Source organism: Chrysochloris asiatica, unplaced genomic scaffold (assembly GCF_000296735.1).
Source record: "Chrysochloris asiatica unplaced genomic scaffold, ChrAsi1.0 scaffold00070, whole genome shotgun sequence".
Lineage (NCBI taxonomy): Eukaryota > Metazoa > Chordata > Mammalia > Afrosoricida > Chrysochloridae > Chrysochloris > Chrysochloris asiatica.
The window spans coordinates 14,568,825-14,590,724 of NW_006408588.1; the positions used below are offsets into that span (position 1 = coordinate 14,568,825).

Below are 21,900 nucleotides of genomic sequence, written 5' to 3' on the forward strand. Positions count from 1 at the left end.
GGTGTGCGTGTTAAGAGGATGCAGGGCTATAAAGGCCATACCTGCAGAGGCTGGATGCCACCAGCGATGAGGTCTGAAATCATGCGCACGCTCGCCCTCTTCTTTGGGTCCTGAGGCAGGAGTCGAGGAGAGGGCCGAGTTTCCTCCAGGTACTCAATGATGGCCAGCTGTTCAGAGAGGAACAGTGAGGTAGGGAGAGGGCCCTGGACCCCTGGACCAGAGGAAACAGGGCCAGAAAACTCCTGCTCCCTCCTGAGCTGGAGCCCTGTAAAGGCAAGGCCTCCCTGAGGAAGCCTTCTTTCTGAGCTCTTGCGCGGCAGACCTTGGATCCCCACATGCTTGAGTCTCCCCGCTCACTTCCCAGGACAACTTTTCTCACTCCCTCTCTCCTTTCCTCTATGTGCAAGGCACCCTGACCACACATAAACAAGAAGAAATGTAAGGTCCTCCTCTCATGCAAAGGCTCCAGCAAGTCCACACTCACTGACTGGCCAATGGTGATTCCATCAATCTTCAGGGCTGGTACCTGCTTCATGGGATTTAGTGCCCGAAATTCTTCAGAGAACTGTGGAGACAAGGCTGATGGGCTGAGTGGTCTGGCCTGAACTACCTAGAGAACCAGGCAAGCAGGAGGACCACCCCAGCTTGGCCACCCCTCCAGGCCCCCTGCCCAGGGGAAGGCCCTGGCTCCTGGGGCAGGAGTCCAGGGAGATGTGTGCATTCCAGCCCCCGAGGGCTGCTGAGTTACAGGCATCATCCCACCAGCCTGGTTGTGTGCTTTTCCCTCTACCCTAGCCGGCTACCACTCCTCCTGGAGCCGGGCAGGGAGAGGCTGGGCTGCGGTGTGGAGCCTGGAATCATGTCCTGGCTGTGAGAACCACAGTGTGCAGGTTTATCTAGGCAGAAGTCTGCATACCTTCCCAAGGCCCTGTTCCCACACCCTAACCCCGGGGTGGCCTCCTTACCTGCTGTCCCCCATCCTTCACAAGGTTGATGGGCTTTGTCTCATAGTCAATGCCTTTCAAGGCCAGAGCTGGGGGAGACCGCAGACAACAAAGTCAGGGGATGACCTCTGGCGGAACCAGCATGGGGACAGCCCTTCCCAGGGAGACATCAGGTCGCACAGTGCGGTTCCTGCTGGGTGTCTGAGGCCCAGGTTGGCTCTATTGCCTTTGCTTCAGCTTTCCTTGCACCATTCATGCCCACACCAGGTCTATGATCCTGTCCTCACTCTCTGCATCCACAGTGCTACAAAGGCGTGTGCCTGGTGTTGTTCATCCCCTTTTCTCCATCCCCTCACCATGGGGCTTCAACAGTGTCATTTGTTGGATGCATGCAAGTACTCCCTACTACAGTGTCTAAGGGACAACTCCCCCAAAGAGCATGCTTGTCTTGCTCAAGTGACCACACAGCACCCAAGAGCAGATGCCACTTTTTCTGATCAGAGAACCCCTTTCCGATCTATTCACTCTGATAGCTCTGTCCTCAAGGCTGTTGACTATGGATTCCAAGGGAAACAGCAGAGCTCTTGGGTGGTCCCAGAGCACTGCTGGGACTTCCGGTGCCTACATTTCCTCTCCAGCCCCCTTGGGCGTTTTCTCTAGGGGAAGCAGATTAGTAAACATGCTTGAATCAACCGGAAAGGAGATTATGTAGATGCATACTTGTGGGTGAAAAGGTAATGGGATTTCAAGAACAAGGGCAAAGAAGCCAGGGAGGAGAATAAGAGGAGACCTAGTTGAAGCCAGCGAGTGTGGGAATCCCTCTGCTGCTCCACTCTGGAAGTAGAGGTGTTGGAGAAGATGGAAGAGGGCAGTGTCAATAGGCCCTGCTGAGACAGTACTCACAAGGCTTCACTTCCGCCCAGCCAGGGGAAGGAGTCTCCCTGGAAGCCTTTTCTTTGATCCTTCAGTGCTCCTGTCTTACTGATTTTAGCACATACCAAGTGACTGAAGTGTAGGGACAGGGGTCTTGGAAGGAGCCTGAACCATTCGGGCCAGGCTCCAGAGTCAGGCGGCCCAAGTTCGTATTTCATCAAATTCATTTGCTAACTATGGTCTTGAACGAGTGACAGGCAGCATAATGTCAGAACACGGACTTTAGGACATTTCCCTCGCTTTAAGTTCCAGCTCTCTGGCCTCATACTGCATGATTGTGGTCAGTGTACCTCAGTTTCCTCGTCTGTGCCTCCCTCCCAGGGTTGTTCAGGTTGAAATGGAATCATGCACACAAAAGCACTTAGCAGAGCGTTCCCTCATTATGAGCTGCCACCCGAGAGGATGGCCTTTGCCAAGGGCTGGATGAAGCTGAGGAAAGGGAATAAACCAGAGGGCCCTAGTTCCTCATTCTCCAAAACCAATGGGCTGACATGGCTCTCACTCACTGGCCTGGCCCAGTTCTGTTTAATTTGTCAGACCAAATAAGATAAGAACTGAGCAACGCCAGCTGTTCCCCTGCCAGTTACCAGGGGCCTCTGGATTTTGTGAGCCTGCTTTAAACATGGTTGCTAAGGAGCTCTGGAGGGCAGTGTGGTCAGTTCCCAGAGAAAAATCAGCCCCTTTCCTCCCACTCCTGGCTCCTCTTGTTGGACTTCCGCCCGGAGGTGCCATTCAGGGATGGGGTATCCAGGAGACTGAAGATGCTGGTTGTTAGGGGAAAGCCTTCCTGACAAGAGCACCCTTTTGTTCCACGTAAGTTCTGCAGGCCGGGCTCTGTCCAGCCCACCCATCCACCCAGGTGCACGGAATGGTGGAGGCACAGGTCTTACCAATTCGAACTCTCCATGAGCACGAGCTTCGGAAATAGGAGTAGAGGACAGGCTGAGAAGAGAGAAGATGAGGGTGCACATTAACCCATGCTCAGTGGGTTCCCAGCCCCAAGAGCCCCACTGGAAAGGGGGCACTGGCCCCCACCAATGTGCTCTGAGCCAGCAGTTTTTTTCCACCCTGCTGGGCCTCCTTCCTTACAGCTGCATCTAAGCAACTCTGGTTCAGCAGCCACAGACTATGTGAGGTCTCTTGGATCTAAACTGTACAGACATGAATTCCTGAGATTGGAGAGGCCCCTGAAGGGGCAGCCAGCCGGGGAGTGCATTCCTTACCTTTCTGGACTCAGCCATTGTGCCCCGGTGAGGTGACCCTCAGATCCTAGGAACTGTCTCTCAGTGTGGTGGGGCAGGGGGAGGAACTCTGAAGGGGTGGTTCCCATGAGCCAATGGGGAAGCAGACCTAGACAGGCAACTGGGGAACTTTGACTCTGGTCAGAAAGGGCATCTTTCCAACTTGTGGAAAGTTGCTTATGAAAATAACATCCAATTTCCTGGTGTCCCAAATGCAGACAGGGTGGCCTATTTCTGAGGCAGTAATTTCTGTGCTGCAGTGGGCTGGGAGCTGGTATACCTGGGTTCTATCCCAGGGCAGGATCGGGTTCTGTGTGACATTGGACAAACCCCATCCCTTCTCTAGTCTTTAGCTCCCTGTCTGTAAAACAAGGGGTTGCCCTAAAGTGACAGCTTAGATTCCTTCTGGCAGTGGCTGGGATTCTAATTCTTTGATGCTTTGGTGATGTCTCCTTCAAGCCACTAGCCCTCTAGGCTCTCGTTGGCCTCATTAAAATAGCCATGGATGTGTATGCCCATTTGTTCCAATGTTAAGGTGGCAAGCTACCATGGTGGTTCTATCTGGCCCTCACCCATGTCGTAAAACATTTTAATTAGTGGCCAACATTTAAAAATTGGGATGTTTCATATACAAATGCTCTTGTCTGTTTTTTCTTTTAAAATCTGGACAGAGAGAGCTTGGGTTACTGAATAGCAACAATTGAAGCCTCTTAGTAGCCCCCTTTTTGATCTGCCATGTTCCTTACCTGGCTCACTTCTCACATTTTTGCTCCCTCTAGGTCCCTGGTAGAAGCTGAGTTTAAAGAGATGTAATAGTTCATTTCTTTGGTGCTTCTTGGGTAACCAGTTGTAATGTAATGGATCACTTTTATAAGACCTCTCTAACCATGACTTGTTGGAGTCCTGGTGTGGTGCTGTGGGCTAATGCGCCAGACTGCAGAGCCATCTGAACTGCAAGGTCGGTGGTTCAAGCTCACCAGCTGCTGCTCGGAAACCCTATCCAGGGTCACTATGGGTTGGGGTCAGCTGGACGACACTTACCAACAACCAACAATAACCATAGCCTTGTAACTCCTACCAAATAATTGGGTTATCGTTGTCAATTGCCGTTGAGTCAGTTCTGGCTCATATTGAACTCATATAGGATTTCTGAGGAGCGGTTGGTGGGTTTAAACCACCGGCCTTGTAGTCTACAGGCCAGTGCTTATCCTACAGCTCCACACCAGGAGTCCAATGATTGGATTGTTGTTGTTGTTAAGTGCTGTCGAATCGGTTCCAACCCATAGCGACCCTGCATAGGGTTTCCGAGGAACAGCTGGTGAGGGCTATGGCACCACAGGAATTGGACAGCTTGCCAACAATAAAAATAAGGTGCTTGGCACTCTTGTGAGGTGGGAACTTGCAATTGTATACGAAACCCTAAGGAAGGGATTGGCCAATTTTGCCATCCAGCTAAGCTTAAGACTCATCACCCCAGAGGCGGGAAGGGGAACCTCACTACCACCAAGAAGAGATGGCAGTGGAGCGTGTCCTTTGGACCCATGTTTCTTACACTAAGACCCAGGAGCTAGAACGCTGTAACATCAGAGATGGCGTAAGATGGCGAACAATGGTGGCAGCTAATCCAGGAGACTGGTGTGAGATGAGTGAGCCCATGAAGGCAGCGACAGTGGGTCAGAGGGTATGCCAACCCACAGAAGGAGAGCAGAGGCTGGGGAGAGGCCTCCCTGTGGGCATAGCTGAGAAGAAGCTGTTGACCAAAGAACTGTATCCTGTGTTGTCCTGATCCTAAACTGTAACCCGTTCCTTCCCTAATAAACCCATAACCATATTGTTTGTGAGTTCTGTGTGGCCACAGCAGTGAATTATTGAACCCACCAGAGAAGTACAGGGACAGCTGGTGTCAGAATTGTTAAAAAGGTTTTCAGATGGAGGTAGGTTTGACCTACAGCCTTGGGCTGATGCTGATAATGATTTTCTCTCCTTCCTCATATGAAGCTAGAATGAGGTCTGATGCTGTTGCCACATCATTTTTACAGCTGGTGCCTTTAAAAGCAGGACCCCGGACACGGATGTTGTTGGGTGCTACAGAGTTGATTTCGACCATAGCAACCCCACATGACAGAGTAGACTTTCCCCATAGGGTTTTCTTAGCTGTAATTTTTATGGAAGCAAATTGCTAGGGTAAACTCATCACGTCATCACGTAAGTATTCATCTCAGACCCACTCCTGGAAGAATTTTGTTTACAATCCAATTCTGGATTCCTGACAGTGCATAACATTACTCTCCCAGATCTTATTTCTAAACAATTTGTTACATGTGATTTTTGAGAAAGACACCTAAAATCTACTTGGAGATGAGAAGGCTATACAATATTAAAGGAATCCTAAAGTCATTTGAATTGCAAGGCCGGTGGTTCAAGCTCACCAGCTGCTCCTTGGAAACCCTATACAGGGCCTCTATGGGTAAGAACCAACTCAAGGGCACTTAACACCAACAACACTGGAGCTGTAGTATAAGCACTGGACTGCTAACTGCAAGATTGGTAGTTCAGACCCACCAGCTGCACGCCCATAAAGATTTACAACCGCAGAAACCCCAAACAGGGTCACTATGAGTGTCAATGGAGTCCTGGTGTGGCACTGTGGGATAAAGCACTGGACCACAAGGTCAATTTGAACCACAGGGTCAGCGGTTGAAACTCACCAGCAGCTCCTTGGAAACCCTGGACCGGGTAGCTGAGTGAACTGACTCAGTGGCACTTACCAACAATGACTCTCAATGGCAGTGGACGATTAAATCAAAAACTATTCAACCAAAAAGACTCATTGCTAACCTATAGTGATCCTATAAGGCAGAGTGTTTCCAAGGCTGTCAATCTTTACAGAAGCAGCCTGCCCCCTCTTTCTCCTGTGGAGCTTTTGGTGGTGGGTTCAAACCCCTAACCTCTAGGTTAGCAAGCACTTAACTATTGAGCAAACAGGGCTTCTATACGTTAATGGGATGCTATATTCCATCTTTCTAACAACAGCAGTCCTTAAGCTTTAGTATGATTAAGAATCATTGGGTGTGCTTATTTACCCAGGTCCTTTTCTCCAGATTTGTAAGGTAGCCCTGAGAAGGGATCCTGTAAGTTCTCAGGAAGCTCCCCAAGTGATTGTTTTAATGGGCCATTGTCTACACTCATCCAGATGCTGTCTCCAAAAGCAAGCAGCCCTAGGCCATCCTTTGTTAGAAAGTGCTGACCGCCTAGTAGAGGAACACGCAGCACTGTGGGGAAGAGAGGCCAGGGGCAACATCTGGAGACCCTATATTGGTCGGGGCAGTAGGTATGAACCAGAGAGAAAAGTGACACGACTCCCTCCAGCAAGCTCCAACCGGGTTGGGTCCGATCCAACATGGGCCAGACTCCAGCGGACAGTGCGCAGGCGCAGAGAGACCGGCACGACAAACTGCATTCTGGGAGTCGTTGTCAGAGCGGCTCGCCTTTGACCCCGTTCCCTAAGAATTCTCTGAGTCTAACTAGCGCACCTCCCTAGATGCGTGACACAGACCTTCCCAGCTTGCATCTCACTCTTCTACAGACCCCTCTTCCAGGGCTAGAAACTTCGCTCCTAGAAGTCGCCGACTTGCCGTCGATTAAGACCCAGTGAAGACTCTTGGCTTTCTTCTTGGTAAAGCGAAGGCTAGACTAGAATGATTTTAACTCGCTCTTCTAGTTCGCTCCGACCTCCCGCCACGCCCCCACTCCGGGCACTGTTGGGAAGTGCAGTTCCTTGATCCCATCTTCTCGCCAGCCCAGTCCTCCCCGATCCTACCAGTCCCATCATGCTCTACTCCAGCAGCCGCCTCCTAGCGGCCCGGGCGGCGACCACGCTTCCCGCCCAGCCCAGAGCCCGGGACTCAGCGCCCCGCTGCCGAAGGAGAGAACTACACTTCCCGGGCCACCCCGCGCTGCCCGTTTGTTATTTCTTGGCGGGGCGGCTGACCAGACCCAGCCTGCCGCTGGGCCGAAGGGTTATTCTGAGGAGGGGAAAGATGCCGCCCGCAATGGGCGGAAGCCTCTCAGGGTCTGAGCTGCGCGCCCGGCGGGGTCGCTGTGGACCCCAGGCAGCTAGGACCGTGGGCCCAGACATGGCCACTGAAGATGCAGCGCGAAGCCCCAAACGGCCTGCTCAGGGCTCGCGGCGCCTCGAGGCAGCCGGCCGGTGGGCCCTGCTGGTCCTGGTGACGCTGCTATCCTTCGCTACCCGTTTCCACCGTCTGGATGAGCCACCACACATCTGGTGAGTGATGGGAGGAACTTAGCTGGCACCATGGCAACTGGGTGGGGGGCGGAACGCCTACTTCTGATTGGCTCTGGACACGAGGAGGCGGGGCGATATTATCAGGAGTTGGGGCGGGGGGTGCGGTAGAGGGGAAACTGAAGTTATTGATGGTTGCTTCTGACAAGAACTCATTTTGTTCTGGTGGGTGGCATTGGCATTCTTAGAATCTGGGGGGAAGCAGTCAGTGTTTTGATGTAACCTCTGGCACATCAGAATAGCTCAAGTCCAGCCATGTCTGTTTTCCATAGTTCAAAGACAATTTAACAACTACAGCGGCCGCTACTTGCGTGGGACTTGGTTGTAGCACTGGGCCTAGAAACCAAAGAGAATACCGCTTGTTTTCCTCTTCCTTCTTGTACCTATGGGGTGTCTGAGGTGTTCCAACTCACTGCATTGGAGTTGATTCCATGACCTGCCCCATAAGGTTTCCAAGACTAAGTCTTTTTGTGGAAACAGACTACCAAATCTTTCTCCCCAGTGGAAAGGTTCAAATTGCTGATCTTTTGGTTAGCAGCAGAGTGCTTTAACCACTGCACCACCAAGACTCTTTAGAAGATTGACCCATTATGTCTTGCATCTTGGCCCATAAGGGGGCAGGCATGCAAGCTGTGCGCTAACTAACATCATTATCTTTATGCTCTAGGGCCATGTCAGTTCAACAAGACAATCCAGGAGACTGAACTATGAACTAGTGGTTGTGGTCATGTGCCGTGGAGTTGGTTCCGACTCATAGTGACCCTGTACAGGGTTTCCGAGGCTGTAAATCTTTATGGGAGCAGAAAACCTCATCTTTCTCCCACGGAACAGCTGACCTTGTGTTTTGCAGCCCAATTCATAACCACTATGCTACCAGAGCTCCTTGTTGTTGTTGTTGTTAAGTGCCATCGAGTCGGTTCCGACCCATAGCGACCCTGTATAGGGTTTCCGAGGGTGTAAATCTTTACGGGAGTAGAAAGCCTCATCTTTCTCCCGCGGAGCGGCTGGTAGTTTTCGAACCGCTGACCTTAAGGTTCACAGCCCGATTCGTAACCACTACGCTACCAGAGCTCCTTAGGACTCCATTATTGTTGTTGTTGTTGTTAAGTACCGTGGAGTAGGTTCTGACTCATAGTGACCCTGCACAGTGTTTCCGAGGCTGAACTAGACAGAACTGAATCTTGGGATTCATACCCAGGAATGATCAGGAAAGAATCTCAATATTTCATGATGAGAGGGGCCTTTGAAAAGTTCGTGGAAAAAATGGAATTAAATAGAATGGAAAATTTCTATGAATTTTTGAAGCACTCTTGTCTGTTTTTCTAGCTCCTCACCCCTTGCATCCTGATCATTACCCAGTTGGTAGACAAGAGGATCCAGTTGGTAGCTGCATGGGAGAACCCCCTGCTTCCCTACTGTGTGTGGGTCAGGAGGAAGTGAAGAGGTGAAAGTAGGCCCAGAGATCTTTTTGAGTTGATTTTTGAGGAGCAATTTCAGTTCTTGACAATTTCTGATGCTGCCTAGAAGATACTTGAACTTCACTGTGACTCAGTGGTAGAATTCTTACTTTCCGTGCTGTAAGTTGTTGTTTTTGTTAAGTGCTATCTAGTCAGTTCCGATTCATAGCAGTCCTGTATAGGGCTTAAAAGAAGCGGCTGGTGAGTTTGAATTGCCAACCTTGCACTTTAAACCGACCTTGCAATCCAGCACATCATCACGCAGAGCCCACACCAGACCTCCGTGCTGTAGGTTGGAGTTTAATTCCCAGCTATCACCTGTCTGTCAGTGCAGGCTTGTGTGTTGCTTTGATGCTGAACAAGTTTCAGTGGAGCTTCCAGATGAAGACAGACTAAGAGGGAAAGCCCGGTGCTGTACTTCCAAAAGTCAGACACTGAAAACCTTATGAATCACAGTGGTTTAATCCACCCCTGGCCTCCAGAATGGTGTGGGACTGGGCATTGTTTGGATCTGTTGTCCATAGCTGGAGGCGCAATGAGTTAGAGACTGACTAGAAGGCTGTTTTCAATAACAAAAACCCTCATTGACCCAGACACAGGCATTTAGAGAACCCCTGTCAACCTAGGGCTTTATTAAGCCAGTGGCTTTGCTTTAGGTGTTGGTGTGGAAGTTAGTTTCCCTCAAAGGGGAAGCTGCTACTTTATCATATAAAACCAAGGTGCTTCCAGGATACTCTTGAATCTGTCAGTTTCCATTTGACAGACAAAACCCTGAGAAGTTAGCCATAGAGTCTAATTTGACTGGCTTCAAAGTGGGGCTATCAGGCCAGTGTGTCATCTTAAGGCCTTCATGGACCAGGCACTCAATTTCAACAAAAGCTTAGTTGTTGTTAAATGCCATAGAGTTGGTTTTGACTCTTAGCGACCCTGCATAGGGTTTCTGAGGAGTGGCTGGTAAGTTTGAACCATGCAGATAGCAGTTCAGTGCTAGACAGGAATTTCAAAAACAAAAACAAAGCTTGGTAGTGGGCTGATCTTACCCATTACCATCTTATCAATTCCAATTCATGGCGACCTTATAGACAGAATAGAACTGTAATCTTTACGGAAGTAGACTGACACATCTTTCTTCTGTAGAGCAACTGGTAGGCTCAAACCACTGATTTTATTAGCAGCTGAACACTTTAACTATTGTGCCACTAAGGTGCTTTCCCAAGCTCACTGCCATCGAGTCAACTGGAACTCATAGGAACGTAATACTATTGAGTAATACTGCTCCCTAGGGCTCCCAAGGCTGTAAATCTTTATGGAAGCTTACTGTCTGATCTTTCTCCCGCAGAAAGACTGCTGGGTTGGAAAATAGCAGCCCAAGGCTTAACTGCCCTTTAAAAAAATGATGTATGTGGTTCCTGGGTCAAGCAGATGGCGCTGTTGTCCTGAGGAGTGGCCTCTCTCATTAGTCCAGCACTGCTGAGTCTTTGAAGCCTGTGATTTCACTTTTCTCCCTGGGATTTCTAGATTATTTTTCTGGACCACCTAGGAGGAACAAGCGTCACCTCTTTACAAGCAGCTGTCCCTGAACTGGGTCATCTTGTTGGACACTTAAAGGATCAATACCAATTACACATTTACCAGAAACCGCAACAAGAAGTCATTGATGTACCCACAGAGCTCTGCCCATAGATCACTTTAGCTTCCCTTCCCCGCTGAGAATTTGGCTCCAGCCCTGTCAGTTAAATGTGGGTATGTCCCCCTCCTGTGGGGATTTGAACTCTAGAGTCTGGTAGGCATGCCTCAGGAGAGGCTTCTTTCTTCAGTCCCTCCATAGCTTGGCACCACTTCCTTCCCAGTATATTTCCTGGGCCCTTTTGTTTCCACCCCTACACACATTCCTCAACATCTTAGGCGCCTCCCTCCCCCCCCCAACTCCTCCATGCTTAGCAAATTCTCTCTCCCAAGACTGGTGGTGGTTATGAACCGTGGAGTTGGTTCCAACTAATAGCTGCCCTGTACAGGGTTTCCGAGGCTGTAAATCTTTACGGGAGCAGAAAGCCTTATCTTTCTCCCGTGGAACAGCTGGTAGTGTTGAACTGCTGACCTTGAGGTTCGCAGTCTGATTTGTAACCACTACGTTACCAGAGCTCCTTCCCAGAACTGGTAGGACACCTGCATCCAACCAAGCCGGAAGAGTTCGGGTCTTTCTCCCTGGACTTCCCCAGCATACTGGATGTTGTGGGATGGGAATGAATGTTGCTTTTGAGGACATGGAGACTTGGGGCCCTTCTTTAATAATCTTACTCTTTAAAGTAGCTGGGGTTGAGGTAGAGGGGGTGAAGTCATGGTAAAGGGAGGGAGAGAGTGGCTTTATTTCCACAAAGAAAAACACTATTCTGGTGTATTTGTTATTGCTGAGAATGTACACAGCAAAACACACCAATTCTACTGTTTCTGCATGTGCAATTCAGTGATACTGATTCCATTCTTTGAGTTATGTAATCATCCTCACTCTCCCTTTTGGAGTTGTTCCTCCTCCATTAACACAAACTCACTGCCCCAGAAGGTTCCTATCTAATCTTTCAAGTTGAAAGCAAAACACTTGACTTGCACCTTGAGCAGCTGCATGCAACTTACTCAAGGAATCTTTCAGTACTTTTGTTCTACCCAAACTTCTGTATTTGGGTCCTCATGGTTGGCGCTATGTGTTTACACTGTGGAGATGCCTTGATTCAACAGCAGTATTGTTTCTTGGTTGTAGCTGCCATGCCAGGCTTGTGCCCTCATCATTGTCATGATTCCATCCCTTCTTCCTTCTACCCAGAAGAGAGTGCAGCCACTAAGGTAGCATGGAGACGGAGACTGGCTGGCTTCAGTTCTCCCCATCTCTGCTCAGCCTCATTAATGGGGAGTGCACTGGGGTCTCTTACCAGCATACTGGGGCAAGAGCACTCACTACCGGAGTTCATGTTCTTTCTCTCACATCCCTTACTTGTCACCAACACTGTCATCTGGGAATTTATTTTGTGACATTTGCAAGCTAATAAGTTAGCTTGTTACTATTTCTTGGATGCTGATGGAAGATCAGAGACAAAGAACTTAATTTTTTCCTCATGGCTGAGCAAGACGATGAGCATCCGCATGTTGGCATTTGTGCCTCTTGTCCCCAAAGTCCCATGTAATGCCAGAGGTCCAGATGGATGCCTGCATATGCAGTGGATTACATCCCAGATGAGAAATAGTGGTGTTGGAGAATCCATTCTTTTTTAACAAGCAGTAAGCAAGTCTGCTCTTGGTCCCAGAGGTAAATGCTACCTTTTCCCTCAGGGTTGTCTGCTGCAAATATGACTCTGAGAAATGGTCTGGCTAAAGAGTTAGGGCCTTGCAATCTTGGCATACTCCGCAAGACATGTAGGAGCAAGAGAGACCTGTGGAGGGCTGTCTCTCCTGACACAAACAATAAAAGCCAAGGGGAAAAGTGAATGTCACTGCTAGTTTTACTTCGGAAACTTTCAAAGTACAAATTTCATGCCCCTTTTTCAGTATGTTTCCAAGAAAACTTCAGAATAAAGCACAATTACTGGGACAGTTTAAATAATGCCCACCATGTGTAGTACTTTCCAGTTTTCTTATACATACATTATGTGAGGCGACCACTAACTCAGATTAGGGAGAGGGACATGGCAGATACTATTATTGTCTTCATTGGGTAGATGAGAAAAGAAGTCCAGAGAACAAGAATGAGTTTTCTAGGTCAGGCTGTCAGTAAGTTGTGGAGCTGGCGCTGGACCTCTCTCCCTTTCTGTATATCGATTTTATCACACTGATTTGATGTCATTTCTCTTTGACATCACCATGCCAACCATTCTTACCTGTCAAGCAGTGTGTATGACAGATTATTCTGCTGCCCATCTATTGGAATCACTGAGTACATGTAAGAATATTACAGGAAAAAACATATTTTGCTCCATATGTGGTAGGTGGGTAGGGACTGTTTATGGAAGCTGATCTGGGGCTGGATAATCATCTTCTGAGCTGTAGGTTGTCATTGTTGCTGTTAAGTGCCGTCAAGTCACTTGTTGTTAGGTGCTGTCAAAGTCGATTCCGACTCATAGCGAGCTTATGTGTAACAGAATGAAGTACTGCTAGCTCAGTAGGTCCTATGTTTGAGCCCATTGTTGCAGCTAATGTATCAGTTCATCTTGTTGAAGTGCTTCCTCTTCTTCACTGACCTTCTATTTTAGCAAGCTTGATCTCCAGGGATTGGTCCCTCTTGATAACGTGTCCACAGTATGTGAGACAAAGTCTCACCTTATTCCTTTCTAAGGAACATTGTAGCTAAACTTCTTCCAACACAGACTTTTTTGTCTTTTGGCAGTCCATGGTATATTTAATGTTCCTGTTGTTGTTGTTGCTAAGTGCCGTCAAGTTGGTTCTGACCCATAACGACCCTATATAAGGTTTTCAAGGAGCAGGTGGTGAGCCTGAACCACTGACCTTGCGATTCAAACTGACTTTGCAGTCCAGTGCATTAACCCACAGCGCCACCCCAAAGCATCAATTCTATGGTGCTGTATGGAAAATGGAAAACCAGAAATGGTGCAAGCAGTTAAGTGCGCAGCTAGCTAAAAGGTTGGTGGTCCAAACCCTCCAGTGTGCCTCAGAAGACAGGCCTGGAGATTTACTTCTACAACATAAACTTTGAAAACCCGATGAAGCAGCTGTACTTGAATCACGTGGGTTTACCATGGTTAGAAATGACTTGATGGCAGTAACTAACAAATGTGTAGGAAAGCTGTTAATGTGATTATGTGGGAGAACAAGACTTTGCATTGTGTTTAATAGCTAACCTGTCAGTTTATTTATAAAGTAACTGAAACAACAAGAATGGGTTTTAATTATGTTCTCAGTGTAATAAGAAAGTCCTCCAATTTTATATGAGAGGGCTTAAAAAAAGTTTGTAGAAAATGGAACTGAAAGATAATGGAATTTTTCCAAGAACTTTCTGAAGTCCCTTCATATACTGGTTGGTGATGGTGGTAGTGGTTATGTGCCGTGGAGTCGGTTCCGACTCATAGCGACCCTGCACAGAGTTTCCGAGGCTGTAAATCTTTACGGGAGCAGAAAGGCTCATCTTGTTGCTGCGGAACAGCTGGTAGTTTTGAACAGCTGACCTTGAGGTTAGCAGGTCCTTCAGATAATGGTTAGTTTAGTTAATTATAGTGAGACCAGTCAGCAGAGTAATTAGCACAAGATTGATGAGCAAAATCAGACTCTGGTGACAGTCACGGTTTGTAGCCTTTGTGGGGTCAGTATCCTAACAATGTTGTAATGTGGTTTCTAAACACAAGCATCATAAGAGGGTAACAGACTTGAAAGAAAATTCTTCATACAAACTTTTCCATATTGCAGGAGAGCCCTTTGCCCTGCATGTATACAACATGCAGAAGTATAGATTTAACTTACATTTTTGGTAATTGGTTGATAAATATGTGCTAACCTTTCCTAACTCTCTAAATGAAGATTAATGAGCAACTTGATGTCTTGCTCACTTGTGTTAAAAACAAAACGAGGGAATAAGAAGCAAATATTGTTGAATGGTGATGCATGGAGTGGATTGTAATCATTGTAATGATATGAAATATGATAGGATAAGTGCAAAAGTGATGTTCCCCCATATAAACTATCACTCAATGCACAATAAAAGCTTTAAAATAACCATATGTACATATATAAATCCAGACTTTCTCACTAATTGCTTGAAAGTTGTAGCCCTTGGTTTTAACCATGCTTAATTAAGGCTATTTGAGTTTAATGATCAATGAAAAATTTTCATTTATCTCTTTTTTCTTCCAGCTGGGATGAGACTCACTTCGGAAAAATGGGAAGTTACTATATCAACCGCACCTTTTTCTTTGATGTGCATCCACCTCTGGGAAAGGTGAGCGTGGCTCATACCCTGCCCGCTGGATTGGAGCCAAGTCTTGGCTTTGGATTTAATTCTTGAGCATGTAGGAATAATTCCCAAAATATTCCAAACCAACTACTTTTATGGAAAAGCTTTGGTGTTTTTAGGGACCATTTGGGTTCAGAACTGGAGAGGGGGCCATCAACTGATGAATGGATAAACAAAATATGGTTTATCTATTCAAAACTTCAAAACCCATGACTGTCAAGTCAATTCTGGCTCACCATGATCCTATAGGAGAGAATAGAACTGCCCCAGAGTCTCCCGGAGCTGCAGTCTTTGCAGAAACAGACTGCCACATCTTTCTCCCACAGAATGGCTGGTAGGTCCGAACCACCAATGTTTTGATTTGTAACTAAGCATTTTGACCACTAGAGCTCCTTGGTTTATCTCTACAGTGGAATATTTTATTCAGCCACAAAAAGGAATGAATTACTAATACATTCTACCACATGGATGAATTTTAAAAAATTAAGCTAAGTGAAGGAAAGCAGACACAAAAGACCGCATAGGAAATGTCCAGATTAGGTAAATGCATAAAGATAAGAAGTAGATTAGTAGTTGCATGAGACTGAAGAATGGAGGAATGGGAAATGACTGCTAACTGGTAAGGGGCTTTTTGAGGGGAGAATGAAAATATTCTGAAATTAGATAGTAGTGTTGGTTGTAGAACTTTGTGAATATACTAAAAAGCACTTGAATTGTACACTTTAAAATGGTGACTTTTAAAGTAGGTGAATTATATCTCAATGTGAAAAAAGAAAAAAAGAATGGAGAGTAGGGATACACTGCACAAAGCAGAACTAAGTTAGCAGACCTTTCACTTGGGAGCTAGACTCCCCCTCTTCCTGCTTCTTGCAGACACATTCTTTGACCAGTTGCTCTGGCATGGTTTGCGGTCAAAAATTCCACAAATCAGGACTCACTTTACTCTTTTAGCAACAAACAACTCTCAGGAGTCTAATGGATTAGCCCTCACCCAATCCTTTCTTCCTAACTGGATACTGAGATCTTAAGAAGAAAGGGGACAGGAATTTGCTTGGGGGTGTGATTTTGGAGCATGGATTACTTGCAGATGAAGCCAGGTGGGAGGAAAGGGCTGATCTGTGATAGGGAAGCATGAGAACCTAGGGTAGGGACTAGGGGTAGGGACCCTGAATGTGGGAGGAGTAAAAAGGGGGTGGGTGGGACAGGTGGGCTATTTTAATATTAGCTTTGAGCCCAGGAAAGGAATCAAAATGTTATGCTCTTCCTGTCTCCTTTACAACATTACAATAGTAAGAATAGGAGCAATTGGACACTTGGTCCATTCCAGTCACCTTAGACGCATTATTTCATGTGATCCTCAGAATAACCCTGTGATGTAGGCACTATGGTATCCCCATGGGGCACAGAAGAGTGTAACTAGCTTCCCGGAAGGCACCAAGCTAAGTAGCCGAATCAAAGTGCAGACTGGCTTTGAGTGTGTTTCCTTAACAATCATACCACACTGCCTCATGAACTTGCCTTCTTCTAGAACTCAGACGAGATCTCTTTTTGTTGTTGTTAAGTGCTGTTGAGTTGGTTCCAATTCATAGTAACCCTGTATAGGATTTCTGAGAATTGGCTGGTGAGTTTGAACTGTCGACCTTGCAGTTCAAACTAACCTTGTAGTCCAGTGCATTATCATGCAGTGTCACATGATAAGCAACAAAATGTATTGAATGAACAGCATTGGGGTAGCCTGAGAATTGGACCTCTTCTGATAAAAGAGATTTTTTTTATTTTAAGGAAATCTATGACTCTGGTGTGGTGCAGTGGATCAACACTGGACTGTGAGCCACAAGGTTAGCGGTTCAATACCACCAGCTGCTCCTTGGAAACCCTATATAGTACAGGGTCGCTATGAGTCAGAACTGGCTTTATGGCACTTAACAACAACAGCAACAGTGTTCAGCATGGACTCCTGGTTTGGTGCTGTAGGATACACACTGGACTGAAGCACAAGGTCAGCAATTCAAACCCACCAGCTGCTCCTTGGAAACCCAGTACAGGGTCGTTAAGAGTTGAAACTGACTGAACGACACTTAACAACCACAACAAGAAGTACTCAGCTTGGAGTCCTGGTGTAGTGCTGTAGGATAAACACCAGACTACTAACTTCAAGGTCGGTGACTCAAACTCACTGACTACTCCTCAGAAACTCTATACAGGGTCACTATAAATCAGAACCAACTCAACAGCACTTAACAACAGTGCTCAGCACAATGTTGTTGTTATTAAGTGCCGTTGAGTCAGTTCCGACTCTTAGTGACCCTATATAGAGTTTCCAAGTCTTTTAAATCTTCATGGCAGCAGAAAGCTTCATCTTTCTCCCGCGGAGAGGCTGGTGGGCTCGAATTGCGAACCTTGTGGTTCGCAGTCCCGTGCTTGTCGTATGGAGTCACCTTGCTCCCCAGCACAGTGTGGATATGTAAAAAATATGACTGGTTGGCTGAATTTCCTGGAGTCTTTCATTCCTCACATCTGACCTCTCATGAGAAGGAAGGGATGGGAGGCGTCTTTCAGGTAATATCTCCCTAATTGATCTCCTGATGGGTCTATGCTCTACCTGGTAGGAAGAGCATGATAGCAAGTTGGAAACATGTTAGAGAACAAGTAGCTGTTTCATAGGTTCTGAGACCAGGCCAACTATAGAATCAAAAAGCCCCTCTAGGTAGCTTGAAGGACATGTTTTCCCATGCTACTGAAGCTACTTCTCATTGATTCCCAGTCCTCAGTGCAGAAAACCAAAACCCAAATCCATTGCCACTGAGTCAATTCCAACTCATAAGGACGGGAGCAGATAGTCTCATCTTTTACCAAGCAGAGCAGCTGCTGGGTTTGAACCACTAATCTTGCAGTTAGCAGCCCAATGCCTAACCCACTGCACTACCAGGAATCATTTAGGTGCCTATGGGCTCCAGAAAAGCAGGTACTATATTGTTTGTTTTTTTAAACTTTTTATTGTAAATTGAGTGAAGTTAACAGATGAGATCATCAGCTTTACATTCAACAAACTATACACCTTGTTTCATCTCAATGATTACAGTCCACTCCCTACAACAACAGTTCTCCTACTTCTTCCCTTTTACAGCTTATATTTCACAAATGAACAAAGCAAAAATATTTGATGTATACATACAAAACAAAAAGCACATATTCATTTAAATGTCCTAAGGGCATATTCTACAAGCCAGCCTCCTGCCTGTAGGCACACAGCCTTACTCAATCCATGTCCTAGAGCCCGCAACTGCTCCGTCTCTCCATGCCATCACCTCTGCCACCAGCTCTGCTTCACCGCTTTCCTAGGTAGGATCTCACACTCCACTCATACTCTTCCTTCTTGATGGTCCTGGGATCCTCTGTTCCTAAAATGAAAAAGCCTCCTTTTAGTTCCACATCTTCTACAAGTACAGCAATGACAATCACAATTAATCCTGCTAACAATTACTCACAAAAATATGATCAGAATCATAAAACCCTATCCCCTATCCCCTTTCACCAGGTCCATCTGAATAAGAAAAAAACTATTCAGGGGGAATTCTACCTTGCCAGCTTCCTTCTGAAACTAAGCACACTCATGAAAGCTTGTAAGCCAGCCACTTCATGACTTTATAGCCCCTCATTTTTTTTTTTAAGCTTTTATTTTGAATAGAGTGATAGTTTATATTAGCCCCTCATTGTTGGTAGCCAGTGTTTACAGTGCCTGTCCCTATGAACCCAGTGAACTTAGGAAACAAGCTTGTTCCTTGATATGAAGAATCCTTCCATTCCAATTGGAAGTTTGAGCAACTGCATCCATAAGCAAAGGTCTAGTTCATCAAATTGTAGTAATTTACCTTCATTGGTCAAGTCCTGGTCATCTAGCCATCCAAGCTAGGTCAAATGGGTACTAGCTGCAAGTGTGGGAGTTCACGCATGCTTTCCTGCACTTCCGACCAGTTGGCTGCTTCACTCACACTCTAGCCCCCAGTGGCTAGGTAAGTGCTCATGGACTTGGAAGTTCACACATCTCCCCTAAACTTCACACCAGCCAGGCCTTCTTCTTTTCTCTCTCATCTTGAGGTCAGTGGGTGTCAGTGGAACATGGCAAATTCAGCCCATGTCTTCATTGCTGCGTTTCCCCCACTTTCACTCACAAGTAGACCAGGGTGGTGACCAGCGAGCATACTAGACTGCTGCCAGGTTTCCTTGAGTTTCAGTCTTAGAAAGGGGTTTTCCCTGATGGGCTGACTTTTCTTGGCTTGATGCAGCCAAAGCAAACAGCTTAGTCTGCTTGATAGTCGGCTTTTTTTTTCTGCAGGTCAGTAGGTACTCTTTATAAAAAAAATTAAAATGCCTGTATATGTTAAAAAGTTTATCAATACAGAAAAATATAAAAGGTCAAGAGCCTTCGCACTCCACATTTCTTGTCCCCAAAGGTAACCATAGTTACCTTTGTTGATAGTTTCTTATATGAGTATATCCCCTGAGGAATTTTTTTTATATACATGTAAGGAGCTCTGGTAGCGTAGTGATTACGAATCAAGCTGCTAAACTCAGGGTTAGTAGTTTGAAACTACTAGCTGTTCCATGGGAGAAAGATGAGGTTTTCTGCCTCCATAAAGATGTACAGCCTTGGAAACCCTGTACAGGGTCACTACGAGTTGGAACTGACTCTAAGGCACATAACAACAACAATAATGCCTCTTTTTACATATGGGCACATAGCACATTATATGGACACATATGTATCTATACAAACAAATACATGTACCTGCATACATACATGATCCTTCTTAAAAACACTAGTGGATGAGACTAAAATTGTTCAACACCTTTTATTTTAAGCATGATATAGACATTTTCCCACATCGATACATAAAGATAAACATTCCATTCTTTTGCTTTGAGTGGTGAAAATGATTCAGTGCTCAGTTTCTAACAAGAGGTCTGGTAGTTTGTTTCTACCCAGAGGTGCCTTGGAAGAAAGACTTGGTGATCTACTTCTAAAAAAAGAAAATATCAGCCGCTGGAGCAGTTTGCTTTGACACACATGGGGCTGCCATGAGTTGGAATCAATTTAATGACAGCTGGGTCAGTCCATTTCAGGTAGACCCAGACTTACAATGGGCTTCCTCTTCACTACGATAGTTTCGTCTTTATTTGAATATTTAATTTTTTTTTTTTTTTTTACTTTTATTGTTATTACCTTTATTAATCAGTATCTTTAGAAATCTAATCTTCATTTGTCTTTGAGGGCTGGAAGCACTACATATAAACTTACAGATATATTTTAATACATACAAATGTACACATGCATAAAAATACACAAATCATTTGAAAACAACAGATGGTTGTAAGTGCGATTCATCATAACTTGAATATGTCATTCATTGGGGACTGCCAGTATATAATGTACCATAAATTATTTTTACTACTCTTTAGTTGATGGGCACTTAAGTTATTTCAATTTTTAACCATTACAAAAACTATTGTTTTGAACATCCTTGTACATGTATTTTTGCATAGTTGTGCACATATGAATTTCTGAAAGATTTCTAGCAGCTGAACTGAAGAGTTGAAGGGTATGTACATTTAAAATTGTGTTAGACATTGCCAAGTTTCCCTGTAAAAAAATTGTAATATTTATTACAAAGATGGATTGAAGGCCATGTCTGACTTCCTCTGACTTCACAAGGGGGAAGGAGGATCAAACTCAAAATCAGCCCAAGACCGATTCCTATGAGGTGGAGGTCAGACATGCCTCTACCCTTAAACCTTCTTTATCCTCTTCTGACACCAACTGTCCTTCCCAACACATTCTTCTCTGCCAGGTTTGATAATCCATTGCAATGGCCACACAGAGCTCACGATTATGAGGTTTATTAAGGAATTGAACAGAGTACAATTCAGGATCAGAAACAACTCAGGATGCAGCAGTTCTCCAGCCAGGAAACCCTCTTCTCTGCCGTACTGTAGGCACGCCTCACTCTTGTCTTCAGCTTCTCAGCCATATGATCCCTTGACCTCTTGCCCTGCTAGGGCAAGAGTTGCATATCTCCTTTGGCCTGTCTGTAAATGCTCAAAGGCACGTTCTGTAAGCCATCCTCCTTCCCATAGGCACTGAGCTTTACTCAGTCCAGAGGCCGGGAGTTCTACAGCTGCTCTATTCTCCACATCACTGCCTCTGCTGCCGCCTCTCTGGGCAGGGATCTCATGCTCCACTTGTGGCTCTTCTTTCTTGATGGTCTTGGATCATCGATTCCTGGTTCTGAGATGACTCTTTTTAAACCCAGCAGCATGGCAACACTACCAATCCCTGCATTAGAGTCCCTTACACCCTGTTTGCATGTTCCAACCTAATTGTTTGATGGGAGTTACAAACACCATGTTAGAAAAGACATAATAAGTATGAAAGTACTTGTTTCCCCACCATTGACAACCCTGTTCTGCACATACTTTAAAATTGTCGCTAATTGGAGTTTAATATGGTCTATCACTGTTTCATTTACTTGTCTTTGAGTTAGGCTGAATATTTTACCCAATGCTTACTAACAATTTGTTTTCATTGAATTTGCCCCTTTTTCAAATAGGTTGTTCATCTTTTCTGTATTTATTCGAATAAGTTGTTTAATTAGAAAATTAGCTCAGGACTACTTTTAAAGTTAAGGTAAATGAGAGAGATTACTGCTTTTTGAATGTGTGTTAAGTGTGTGGTGGTAGTGGTCATGGTGGTGTGTCGTGGAGTTGATTCTAACTCACAGCGACCCTGCATAGGGTTTCCAAGGCTGTAAATCTTTACAGAAGCAGAAAGCCTGTGATTAGTAACCTGACTCATAACCACTACACTGCCAGAGCTCCTTTAAGAGTCTGATTGTTGTTGTTGTTGTGTGCCATGGAGTCGGTTCCAACACATAGCAACCCTGTAACAGGGTTCCTGTAGTTTCAAACTGCTTACCATGAAATTAGCAGCCCAATTCATAACCACTATGCTACCAGAGCTCCTTTAAGTGTCTGATGTTGTTGTTGTTAAGTGCCGTCGAGTCCGTTCTGA

At 45.9% G+C, this 21,900-nt stretch overlaps 2 protein-coding genes across 4 annotated transcripts in view; one reads left to right on the forward strand and one right to left on the reverse strand.

Moving 5' to 3' along the window:
- The window catches only part of GSTZ1 (glutathione S-transferase zeta 1), a 22,003-nt gene extending 15,314 nt beyond the window's left edge, over positions 1 to 6,689 (reverse strand). The window contains exons 1-5 of one of the 3 annotated variants that reach the window (XM_006864770.1): positions 6,675 to 6,689; positions 2,768 to 2,819; positions 966 to 1,033; positions 485 to 565; positions 42 to 167 (exon numbers count right to left, since the gene is read on the reverse strand). In XM_006864770.1, the coding sequence (XP_006864832.1) occupies positions 42 to 167; positions 485 to 565; positions 966 to 1,033; positions 2,768 to 2,819; positions 6,675 to 6,689 (342 nt within the window). Of the gene's footprint in view, positions 1 to 41; positions 168 to 484; positions 566 to 965; positions 1,034 to 2,767; positions 2,820 to 3,100; positions 3,119 to 6,674 lie in introns of those variants that run through there. The other 2 variants (XM_006864769.1, XM_006864771.1) reach the window with 2 other exon arrangements.
- A 259-nt stretch (positions 6,690 to 6,948) lies between these two features.
- POMT2 (protein-O-mannosyltransferase 2) overlaps positions 6,949 to 21,900 on the forward strand; it is a 52,349-nt gene continuing 37,397 nt past the window's right edge. Inside the window, exons 1-2 of the mRNA XM_006864772.1 lie at positions 6,949 to 7,406; positions 14,732 to 14,816. Coding sequence (XP_006864834.1) covers positions 6,949 to 7,406; positions 14,732 to 14,816 — 543 coding nt within the window. The remainder of the gene's footprint in view (positions 7,407 to 14,731; positions 14,817 to 21,900) is intronic.